Source organism: Glandiceps talaboti, chromosome 12 (assembly GCF_964340395.1).
Source record: "Glandiceps talaboti chromosome 12, keGlaTala1.1, whole genome shotgun sequence".
NCBI lineage: Eukaryota > Metazoa > Hemichordata > Enteropneusta > Spengelidae > Glandiceps > Glandiceps talaboti.
In genome coordinates this window covers 13,905,098-13,918,002 of record NC_135560.1, presented here as the reverse complement: position 1 = coordinate 13,918,002, position 12,905 = coordinate 13,905,098, and the positions used below count along the sequence as shown (strand labels likewise).

General features: G+C 36.5%; 1 protein-coding gene across 1 annotated transcript in view; it reads right to left on the bottom strand.

The window, feature by feature from the left end:
- The window catches only part of LOC144442969 (maltase-glucoamylase-like), a 32,828-nt gene that overhangs the window by 11,966 nt on the left and 7,957 nt on the right, over positions 1-12,905 (bottom strand). The window contains 13 exon segments of the mRNA XM_078132342.1: positions 253-428; positions 3,815-3,960; positions 4,435-4,914; positions 8,450-8,599; positions 9,276-9,325; positions 9,601-9,689; positions 10,214-10,344; positions 10,519-10,575; positions 11,048-11,132; positions 11,467-11,615; positions 11,893-12,009; positions 12,550-12,584; positions 12,889-12,905. The exon segment at positions 12,889-12,905 is cut by the window's right edge and continues 117 nt beyond it. Coding sequence (XP_077988468.1) covers positions 253-428; positions 3,815-3,960; positions 4,435-4,914; positions 8,450-8,599; positions 9,276-9,325; positions 9,601-9,689; positions 10,214-10,344; positions 10,519-10,575; positions 11,048-11,132; positions 11,467-11,615; positions 11,893-12,009; positions 12,550-12,584; positions 12,889-12,905 — 1,682 coding nt within the window.

Sequence of the window (12,905 nt, the reverse complement as noted above, 5' to 3'; positions counted from 1 at the left end):
TCAATTTGTATAAACATATAGGCTACAACTGAAAGAACTTGGACCGACAAAAACAATACCACACACACACACACACACACACACACACACACACACACACACACACACACAGACACAGACACACACGCACTTACACGCACACACATAAACAAAAGCACACGCCGAGTCTATGAGTGCCTTAAGATAAACAACAAACAAACAAAAACAAATAAGAGCGAAACAAATATAGAAACAAACAAACAAAGCAAAAACTCACTGTGCCTGGGAATTCGTCTTTGGTAAATATCGGCCATGTTCTCCAATTCATGTCATGTCGGAAATCAAAATGTATCGTTTCTCCGAGACCATAGATATTACGTGACGGCAGAAGTGATGATATTTGAAGGAATTGGTCAGCAAAGTTAAATCCTCCAACTGATGTATCCCATCTAAAGTAAACCAGTTACAAATAGTGCGGTGAAATAAGTTCATTGTCAGTGATACTGAGTACGTTACTGAAAATATATATATTGTCAATCATTGTTTATCCTAGTGCAATATTTATGTTTTCATATTTGTGTCTTTAATAAATATAGTGATGACGTCATCCTTCTAATTTGACCAAAGATTGTTTGACTGGTCTATGGCTATATGAACTGTCTATGTCATATCACATAGCCATACTAATTTCTCACATAGCCACGATTTACATGATCATTGTATTAATTTGATTGAATGTACTATTTGTAGTAAAATTGTGATATTGTACTCAATAAAATGCCTTCAGATTTAAAATGAGTGAAAAATATCTAGGTGTGATTTAATCACTGGCCTTTAACAGTCACACGATAAGTTCTACTGTTTGATAAACGACTTCTAGATCTTTTGTGGTAGAAATATTTCTAATGGTACACGTGGCCTTATGACAACTATTTGTTGTAACATATATGACACGTAAACTTTACCAAGGGGAAACACTTTTGCACGTACATCATCGTTTGAAAGATAAATCTGATGTCGGCGTTTGGATAGGTTTAGGCGGACAATTGCAAATATAGCATGGCAGAAGACTAAAATATAGTGCATGTACGTGCAATTTCCTTTCTTGTCCGAGGAAAGTGTTAAGGTAACCAAGTAACAGTGATATTAGAAACATGACATGTTTGGCTTGGTATAAATGTGGTCATAAAATCAGTTAGTCCTAATACAAAGCACAATGCCGTATGGCCTTCACGTGTCAGAATCTTGGAAGGAACACAATTTACAACATGGAAAATTACATGTAGAATGGTACAGGTAGAACTGTCTGTAAACTTTGTGAAATACTTGATTTGAAATACCTAATAAAATTTAATACTTGCACAAAAACTGTACCAACCACATATTGTCATTATTTAGTGTACTATTAAACCTATATTTGAAGTACATTATAACAATGTCTGGACGATCATCATATCGTCGGAATGTGTCACCGTTTAGGAAAGTAAAAAAAAAACACCTCTTGTATGAACGTTGTGGTCGAACATAGATATTTGTATGATTGTATAGAGTGAATTGCAGATGATTGCATACATTTCGTTTACTGTAACATGTAATTAAAGGAGAGAGAGAGAGAGAGAGAGAGAGAGAGAGAGAGAGAGAGAGAGAGAGAGAGAGAGAGAGAGAGAGAGAGAGAGAGAGAGAGAGACAGAGAGAGAGAGAGACAGAGACAGAGACAGAGACAGAGACGGAGAGATGTAATAGTCATACTTTTAATGAAGATGGACACTGTAAGAGAGAATGTGAAATAAGATTGTGATGTTTGATAATATTTCATACATGGCGGTACAAAATAAATTGCAAAACGTGTATTTGATTTCGAGAACTAAACGAAATGTTGTTGTTCTTCACAACGCTGGCAGTTCAGTATATCGTCCGTGTCGTATCACGCGTAATGAGCGTGATGCTATCCTGAATAGGTGTATACCCTTTTTGTTGTTGAAGTCAAAATTTTGAAATATGTATCTACATACACTTCATACAGACGTATTGAGTGTAAACCGTGTGATATGGACCGTCCTTGGCATGTCAAAGTAAATATTTGAGTTAGGTCGACGTCAACAAAAAAAAGGTCAGTAAGAATACTATGGTGCATCTCACCACCACCAATAAATAATTCTTTCTACAAATCACAGCAGGAACATTGAGGTGATTGTTAACGTATCTCCTATGTCGTATACATCATTACAAACACACGTATCTACATAATATCATTTATCTGAGGTATTGTACTGTTATAACTGGTGGACCAAAATAGTTTAAAACGCAGGAATTCATTAAAAGTACTTTTGACGGCTAAAATGCAGACCGTTCCCTATAAATCGATTATCGGTTGGAATTCGACCTTCAGATATCGCCAGGAAACTAGCTATTTATTGCAGAATGATCGATTTTCTGTAAGAACCTACCATATATCATGAGTAAAGTTTAAAGTATCTGAGGTCGACATTCTCTGATTTAATTAAATCTTTGTTACAAATTTTCCAGTACAACTTCGATAATTGCATGATTTGTTCAAAGGTTTTGACGTGTATTCAACTAATGCGTAACGTGATGTTTGATCAACAAATTCATTAGTCTGGACATGTTTTGAATTATTGTCATTCGAAAATAAAATTAATATAAAAATGCAATGCAGTGCAGTGTAGTGTAGTGTAGTGTAGTGTAGTGCAGTGTAGTGTAGTGTAGTGCAGTGCAGTGTAGTGTAGTGTAGTGTAGTGTCAGCTATGTATCATGTAGACGTTGATATTAACATGTGGTGTTAATTTATTTAGTGAATGTCATGCTATTTTATGTAGATTGTGTGTTGTCCAACTGTATGCTGTCGGGAAACAATGTGATTCAGTGTAATTGTTTTGTGGTGTTTTGGATGCATATTCTGTATTAGTGTGATTTGACGTAATGGAGAAAGTGTGAGGTGTAATGAAATCACCTTTTGTGTTGTTTTCCTACTATCTTGGATAATCAAGGGGCTACGATTATACACGACACATACAATATTTGGAACAAATTTTGATATTTAGTAATTGTCATAGAAAATCTGAGACTTGAGTTGATAGATGGATTCTTTTTCCGATCATCCATCAAACTAAAATGGTAACGTAAGTATGGTTGCATGCTTCTGGGTCATCTCAATCAATCCTCAGGTCTGTGATGCAAGTAGGGTGATCCACAAGTGGCGTGATTTTGGTGTTTCAAGAGTTACCATGCAATAATCTGTCACTAGGTGTGCCCCCCCGTTACCAAGAACGAGTTAAGTAATCAACATTGATTTAGTGAAGGCCTGTATTCCACTGCCAATTCGAATAGAAACACATCTTAAGTTGTAAAGTTAAAGTTAACTTGGTAACATTTTAATATTGGATATTCGTCTATTCAAAACCACGGTTCATGTGTAGTGTAAGCTTACGTCGTCAATAGTTAGTCACCCAAACAGACCAAAATCTTATAGAAGAGAAATTGCAAATTTGTTTTATGTCTAGTATAGGGCAGAGAATGCACGTTGAAAAAGTAAATATATGTGAAATATTGTAAATGAAGCAAATCAGACCCATCTCTTATGTGGGATTTTCATCAGACTGGGTGAAAAAAACAAAGACTGATTCAGAAGTGCATATTTTAATCAGATTGTAGTCTAGTTCCTATTCGGTATCGTTACTACTCACACCTCCACTCACTCCTCGTGGTTTAGTTCGAAACCACGTTGGCATCCAGACTAATCAGATTGCGTCTCGCCCAGACTTGAGTTTTTTTTTGTCGGGTAGATATAAAAGATACACATATGGTATTCACTTACAGGACAACTTGAGTACTCTTTCTGATAATCTTCATCGAAAAGGGGTTATTGGTGAAGATGACGTCATACAGCGTATCGGTTGCCATGGTTTCTGTTTTCGGCATCTCTAGAGGCACCTCGAAACGGGCATTGCTGGGGTCGTAGAACTGGTAAATCAATGACAGAAAAACAACCTTAAGAAATAAATTCTAAATATTTTGAAGATTCAAGCAGTTTTTGTACTTATTCACTACTAAGGAATTATTCTCAAATTATCATTATATTAACAAAAACAAAATCGCTCCCACAAACTGTTTGACATTCGGTTAAGTTCACTTTCCATAAAGATGGTGTATTTTAATTACCCCGTTTACTGGGAAATATTTAGAACATACCCCCTCCCCCGAAATATAAAGTATGAGTTTTCTGTTTACGTAACTACTACTGTTCATCGAGAAATGTTATCAACAGAAATGATAATCAACATTCATCGACTGTTCACCTGCTGCACATATCATCATGTGTTGTTTACTTAAAATTGTCATCAAGACCTACTGAACCTCAGCCTCGGATGCAATATTTGCATATGGATGAGCGGACAAACATTATATATTTAGAATGACTTAATTTATGGCACATACCTTAAATCTGAGCCTTGATGTCGTCTGATATTCCACGTCCAGAGTGATCCGAGGTATGTCGCCACCATACATTGTAGGTCTGTCTAGTCTGTCTAACTCTATTCTATACCCCCATGGCATATTCTGTACCTCGCCTACCATCCTATACGCACCATATTCCGGTGGGTAAAAACAATGAGGAACGTTGGCAGTCTCCGTTGTCTCATACACGCATCCTCTAGCCAAACATGCCTCTTCGCTGAATTCATTGTATCTCACATCGGGAAAACAGTCAAATCTATCGTAATCAGCCGTTTTAGGGGCTGGATCGGTTGGGACTGGTGCCGTAGTTGGACTACTACCATCTCCACCACTGTTGTAGTCTGGATGTGCAAAGTATGTGATGGGTACGACAATTGCAGTGACAATACAAGCCGTCACTACAGCCGTGATGATAAGCTGGTTACGATTTGTCATGACTTCAGCTTTGTGTCGACGACACTACTCCCGTCAAATCCAAATTGGTGGCTACGTTACACGAAACTAAGGATACTATAAATTATACCCTGGGCACGACAAGTTTTATCGGACTATTCCATATACTTAGGGGTGACAAACACGGTGTCTTATGACCATTATCGTGGACAGATCTAGTCTAAACAACAGTAGATTGTACATGAGGTATTGAGTGTATCTTGATCAGGGGCGTGACAAGACATAGCATGATGATATCGTAGTCGGGGTGGGGGTGGGGTGGGGGTGAGGGGTTGGCTTGGCCTCTTCACCTTCCCAGGTTACAAAGAGAGAAAAAATACCAGTTGTTTCAATAAAATGATTGTAAATATATGAGACTACATTGTATGCTGCATAGTGGCAAAAAGCTGTTTATCCACACTATCAACCATAAGTTTACATCTGGAATATAACTTATGGAAATGTACTTATGTTTGTAATACTTATTCTGCAAATGATATTGAACCCCAGTCTTTAAGGCCTCCACTTATCTATCTATTCCTCTTGTTTGTTTAATTTTGTATAAGTGAGAAAGCGCTATATAAAAACTGGTTTCATTATTATCAAAATTGCTTATGTTTAAGTTAATTGATCAAGTTTCACCATACTCTTCAAATCAATCCCCATTTATACAGTTATACAAGGTTTGGTGTCCTGTACCCTATTTTATCACGATCCACTTGAATTTACAGGTTTTTAACGTGAACTTTAACAAAAGGCTCCTCAGTGACACTTAAACCAAACCAAACACCTGTCACCTATGAGGTTGTTGTTTAGCTGTACGGTCAGGTGAAAGAAAGGACAGTGGCCTCACAATTTACCTCCACTAGGCTTGAATGAGACTGTCATACATGGGAGAGACGACGTCGTAAATCACAGACCTCCTTACGGCACCCTCGTCGTAATTCATAGACCTCCTTACGGCACCGTCCCAAACGAACCCGCCAGTATATACTGTATTGCTTTAATACGCAGAAATACGTGCTCTGGCTTGCATTGCGAGAAGGAGTGACAGCTAAACATAGTTGAAGGAGCAAAGCGTCATATGTCTTGACACGACTTGACACCATATGTACTTAAGTTATTATTACCTTGATACAAATATACTCAATTCAAAGACAGGAATGACATATTTAGTAAACACATTTTGAAGGTCAATTCAGATTCGTGTACCAAGCTACTTTTAAATGCTAACATTTCCCATAGCAGAAAAAGTACCCCAGAGGCCTCACGTTTGGTTTGCACCCACCTGCTTTCTTCCATATAAGGGTTCTAATAATGTGGTTCATGCATTGTGAAAGGGTTTGACAGTCACGTTAAAAACATCTGAGCACTGCACTGGTTTTGCAGTAGTTGTGGCCGGGTATTCATTCTCTAGACATTCATTGTTCGTACAGCATGAACCCATACTTGCTTTGTCACAATTCTGGTTCATACATGGCATGAACTGTTTGACACTCGGGTTTCAAAAAAGAAATCTGAGTACTGTATTGGTTTGCATTGGTTATGGGTATTCATTCTATACACAGTCATTGGTTGTAGGTTGAGTCTCAAGTTCATGGACACGCTGATTTATCTGTTAACGTAGAAACACTGTTTTAATTTTGTTTACTAACCCCTACTACAAAACCATGGGATTTTTAACATATATTTTCAGCAGACTTCGATAAGGTAGTTACTTTCAAAGTTTACAGCCATTTTTTGAAGTATTCCTTTTTTTCTTCATCATTTGATATACATATACTCGCTTTCACTTCCTGATATCCTTACCAATCTTACATCACACAGAAAACGCAGAAAGATATTGATTTCATTTATTCACGTAATAAATCAGTGCAAAATCTCAAAATGAATGCAATATTTTCAACTTGAATAATACTCGGTGAAAATTATCGAACTGACATCAAAAGTCCCTCTTGTCGGATTTATTTTGCCAAATGTTTGACTATCCTCTTTAATTTGTATTACAGACGTTAAAGAATTTCTTACAAGTGTTAATGCATTTATTACAAACTTACTAGACAAATAACAAGAAAACTAACATTGTGTTTATTTATTGCAAAATATACACACATTTATAGAAAGGGGTATGGGTATAAAAGCTTATAGTATCTTGCTGCGAGAACGTACAAGAACGATTAACGAAAAGGTAAAATCAACTTTACTCAAAGGCCTGTTACATCTCAGTGTACAAACGATATTCATATTAGTATACTTCGCTGTACTGGGTACCTGGATATTTTACTGTTAACTCTTATCATTTTTATAGTCCTTGTGTCAAAACCTAAACAACTGTTCGCTTCGATGTTTGCAGAAACAAATAGACTGACAAACATTTACAGCCCATTTCAAGTTACAGTCCAGCAGCTCTGTTTGATACAACCACATATATATTACCAATAGAAAGTCCATGTTACACCTTGACTGCAAGATTGAATGAACTCAGCTTCTTGCTACATTTTGTCTAAAATGAAATGAGCTAATGTGAACGTGCCACTATGAAGACATCAAAACATTGGCGTCTGAGTGTCTGCAGCTAGTTGCAGTATTTTAAATGTTTTTTTTTTCATTTAGACAAAATGTAGCAAGAAATTACAATCATGCTATCTGAGTGAGGGATGTGCACGTTTCATATTGATTTCTGCGTGGTTGTATCAAACAGAGCCGCTGAACGGTGACTTGAAACGGGCTGTATAAGGATTGATGATGATTGAGATGTTTTACAATTTAGCGAAAAAACGTGCCGTGTAATTTAATAAATACGTCACAAACTTCATTTCCAGGAAGCCCCGACTTACAGTTTTCTTTATGAAGATATACTAAATACATGTACTAACTGGCAATATCCGAAGCAAAAGTTAACATAGATCTAAATCACGCATGCGTAGTGTGTTTGTACATCCTTTATAGTAAAGTTCAGCTCGGATGAGAATTAACTAAAATGTTGACTATTCACTGAACGTTTTCTAACCTAACCTAACCTAACCTAACTATTCAATATGAAATATTTGTTTCACTTCAGTGAATATTTGACTGTACAATAAACATTGATCGATACAATCGGGATTACATCCAATATACCAAATTTCTATAAAACAAAATATCATTATATTGGTAAAATTATTGAAATAATTGTCACAATTCCTGCATTTTTTTTCGTCAGGACTATCACGTGAGCTATGCTCTAGGATTCCTTTGAGGGTAACGTGTGACGTTATTCCCACGTGATTCGTAACTGTGCACTCATTGGTTGATTCAGCTTGGTGATATTCAGTACCTACAAGATAAAAAATACGTGTCACGTGTGAGACTACTATACAGATCTGGGATATACTCAAACAAACAAACAAACAAACAAACAAACAAACAAACAAGACACAATGACGCATATTCTATTTTGACAACCGAGCAAGAATGCATACAGACACTCAAACGAACAAACAAGCAAACGAATACAGAGTGATAATTATAGTAAATGAAAAAAATAATTTTCCATCTGTAATAGGCCATAATGTGATAATACCTTTGTTAGGCTACTGAATTCCCAGTTCGTATGGTCTTGGTTTTTGTAGATAACACGTTGCACGTTGTCAAGACCATACACCAGTATATCATCCATCACAAGGTCATTCACAGATTGATGGTTACTATTTATCGTGCTCTCTAAACCGTTCTGAGAATGAAAAGAAAACTCAGCATTTTGTGAAAAAACCCTCTCTACTCGTACTCATCAGAGACAATTACAATGTATATGTCACACTGACGGTTCTTGCTGTCTGTCTCCTGCCAAAAATTGCATACACGTGTGTATACATACGTAAACGTATACTTAAACGATCAGTGAAATCTAGTACTGTGCTTTGATTATAGCTTATTCCCATGGGCTCTTTCTACGTATAGATAGAGAATAATGGAAAAAAAAACTAATTATAGGTATCATGAGATTAGTTGGCTGGTTGGTGGTTATTCTAACCAGCTTTGTTTAAACCTTAACATTTCACCACAAAAATACCATATATTAGGACATAGATACACTTAAAATTCACTATCATAGCTAGACAATTACTATAGCAACGTTCATGTCAAAAAGGTACTGTATATAAAGCAATAGTTGTGTTCGCATATACACACGGTACATTGAAGTCCATCCATGAACTACGTGGATCTAAGAAATACAAATTATCATCTCATTTTTGCGTTTCTTTGTCAAGTTACGTGACAGTTCCTTGGTAGATAATAACGCTCTTTACTTTTAAACTGTACAGGTAATTTAAATAATGTGAAATTCTCATAGAATTGTGGCTAGTGCGCAGCAATCTAATTTGGCATAAACTATATAGTGTACTTACCTTCGTAGCTGTGTATTCGGCAAGATAATACTGACCGTTTTCAATTGTGTCTGTAAATTTAAAAAGAATATATTGTAGTAGATAAAATCATACTTGTTTTATTATGCAGAGAACTAAACGGGTTTTAGTAGGTATTCCTATTCAAAAAGAATTCGTTTATGTGTCTGTGTTACAAAACATCATGCAATCATTTTGATAGAAAAGTGTTCTCATATTGGATTTATTGGAGAGGGTTAGGGTGTCTTTGACTGATGCATAATCAGCATTTCCAGCACAGATTATCCCCTCGATGTAGTTCTGCACTAAAATCAAGAAGCTAACTGACCGATAGAGTCGCCATCATCCCAGAACAACGATCCAGCGGCATTATAGTCGTCGTCAAGGGCAACTATCAAACCCATTGGCAACAGCCGACTGTAGGAAACACAAAAAACATTACACTAGATTTACAACGACGGTAAAATATGTATCCTTACCCAACACAAAACCTTAGACATTCTATAGGCTGTGAGATCGTCTTGAATTAGGTTCGTTGTAATCTTTAGATTAATGAAAGATAGGACGACATATTTTCCTGTTCAGACTGAATAAGGTATAGACTTCCAAATTCATATAAATGTTATCGGTCCAAATTGACTATCAGACAGCTCCAATGCTTCGGGAAAGATCTCTTCGTCCGAACAAGTTGCTCCACTCTTTATGTCAACCTCACAATATCTTCTTATGTGCGTTATTATGTGCGCTCCAACGTTTTAAAAATAATTAATTATCACTGATAAGTTCAGTCCTAGCAACGTTGGTGTTATTTGTAATTGACCTCTAAAAATTCAGGGGTCACGTCATATTTTCCATGTTTACTTGGGTACAATAAAAGTTGAAATCTGTAATTGTTCACTTTAAGCCCTATGTCAATAAAACTGTTGAAATAACTGGCTCACCTAAATACAGTAGAATTGGCTGGTTGTTGTGTTGGTATAATGTAGCCTCCACGTACATGCAATGGAATATAATGGAGTGGCGCTGCAAGGGTTCTTGTCTTCCCACGATCTGATTTTGGTCTTTCCACTCCCTGAGAAAGTTAACAATCATGATCAAGTTGGCACCAGACACATTTCTACCACTGAGTTGTAACACCAAACTTCTAGTGTAACACCAAACTTCTAGTGAGTTGTTAATTATACACAACTCTTTATATATGATTATCGGAATTGGAAATGAATCTGAATTTTGAATGAAAACTTACCGTATAGTAATCGTACCAACGGCAATCTGGGAAGTAAACATCTACTTCTGTGACACCCTATATGAGGAGAGAGAGAGAGAGAGAGAGAGAGAGAGAGAGAGAGAGAGAGAGAGAGAGAGAGAGAGAGAGAGAGAGAGAGAGAGAGAGAGAGAGAGAGAGAGAGAGAGAGAGAGAGAGAGAGAGATGTAATTGTCATACTTTTAATTTAATGAAGATAGACACTGTTAATAAAAGATAAAACAATACTAAGCCGCAAAGATTGTTTGTACATTATATGTCGAACGTTGCCCCAGGCTAATTAATAAAACAATATCCATTGCAAGTGAATCAACGTGGAATTGTTTGTGTTCAATATTACAATAACTATGATTTAAGTAAAGAATGTGAACATGTATACAATATTAATGTATGACAGATTATCCAAATGCATGGTGGCCGAGGAGTCCCAAACAGAATGGAAATACATTTGGACCCCGGCCACCGTACATTTGGAAGCAAACTATCATTGTTGATTTGTTAATTGTCCTACCTCTTCTAGTACTGGTGATATATGGAAAGCAGCTCCCCACAAGAATTGACGGTCTATATTGTATGTTGCACTGTCAGTCACAAACCTAGCGGAAGGACAAGATACGGAATAATGTAGGTGGTTCACACCAAACAAACACTGGCTTATTTTTGTATCATGGACAAATAGGCATGCGTGCAACCCTTCTTGTTCAATTTTGAACCGCTGTCACCACATTAACCCACTGATCCAGTCACCAACCAATACATTTACCCACTATAGCCAAACAAGCAAGCCACCCATCCATCCAACACTCATCTACCCAGCCAACCCACCCATCAACCTACCAACCAAAGTTCTCGTCAACTAACCAAATATATCGCAGCTACAAACGAACCATATCTTTTAGAAAATGAAAATAAATAAACAGAGATACTTACTCATGCATAACAGGTCTTACTACAGTTGTACCTTCAGTGTGAGCATAATAAAATAACGTATATAGATATGGCAGTAGAGTGTAGCGAACATGCAGAATATCCTTCGATTCCTCGGCGAACTGATCACCGAATGCAGCAGGGTCTTGTGGCTGGTAATTTCAAATAAAATGACATACACATCAGGTCTGATAGCGACGCAAAATAGCTGAAGTGTTATGTACATAAATACTATATTTTGGCTTGTGATCTCTTTTCTTTCGTTTGATAGTTTGTGAAGTCCTTATGCCACTTCTCCAAGTATAAGCACTTGCAGGAATAAACTTATGCTTTGAAAGAAGCGTCTAGAAAATATTGAACAGATATACTGCTATGTAGCATTTAATTTAATATCATCATATAATATATTATTATTCATGTAATACCAACCCTGTAGGCTATACCATTGTGGTTGCGACTGTAGGGATAAAATGCTCCCAACTGCATCCAGCGACGACACAGGGGTTCAGTTGTATTATCAAAAAATCCACATATATCAGCACCGATCTGAAGTATACACGCACAAATAAGACAACAACTTAGCCTTATTGTATATAAATCCATCAAATATAACAGTTACTCAAATTATTCACATGTCAACACATAATATTATAATATTCATAAGTTAAAACAAGTAATTAATTCGTCTGTTGATTGGGTGTCATGAAAAAAAGTGATGTGGGAGCTAAAATGAACAAACATTGCACAAAACAGTTACGTAAGAAGGCCTTTTTCCTTATCGAATAGGAATAGTTCATTAAAATTCAATACTACCACACACCGATGTGGGAGGGGAGGGGTCGGCCAATTTAGAGATAAAAAACATTTCTCAATGAAGCATTCGCCAGCCACTGTGACAGTTTCGCTCGGCGATTCCTTTCACCTCATTTCACTGGCTGGGTTTGTAACATTCAAATAATCTCGTTAATTCATTTTGTTGAGACCAAATTTGTAAATGGTGTATAAATTCAAACAAAAATGGAGAACTTTAGTAATGAATTAACTATTAAATAAAACTGAGCACATGTACCAGTGAGTTATACTTACATACGGAATTCCGAACAGGCCAAATTCCAGCATACCTATTTGAACAAAATGAGTACATTACAACTACTACAGAGCAAACACTAAATGTGCGAGTATAGAGTCAACACTGTCAATTTGGAAGTTGGGAAATTAAAATTGCCTTCCTCATGTTGTCTCTGAATCATTTTGTAATTAATTTTTTTTTTTTTTTTTTTTTTTTTTTTTTTTTTTTACAAATAATGACAATTATTCTGAAACCGAAAATGCACTAGTCTAAGATCGGTAAAAGTTACAAACCTTTGACATTTTGTGAAGCTTCTCGAACGGTCGTCAAACTTGTGAACCAATAAGCTGACTTACCTATGATAGATTTATGC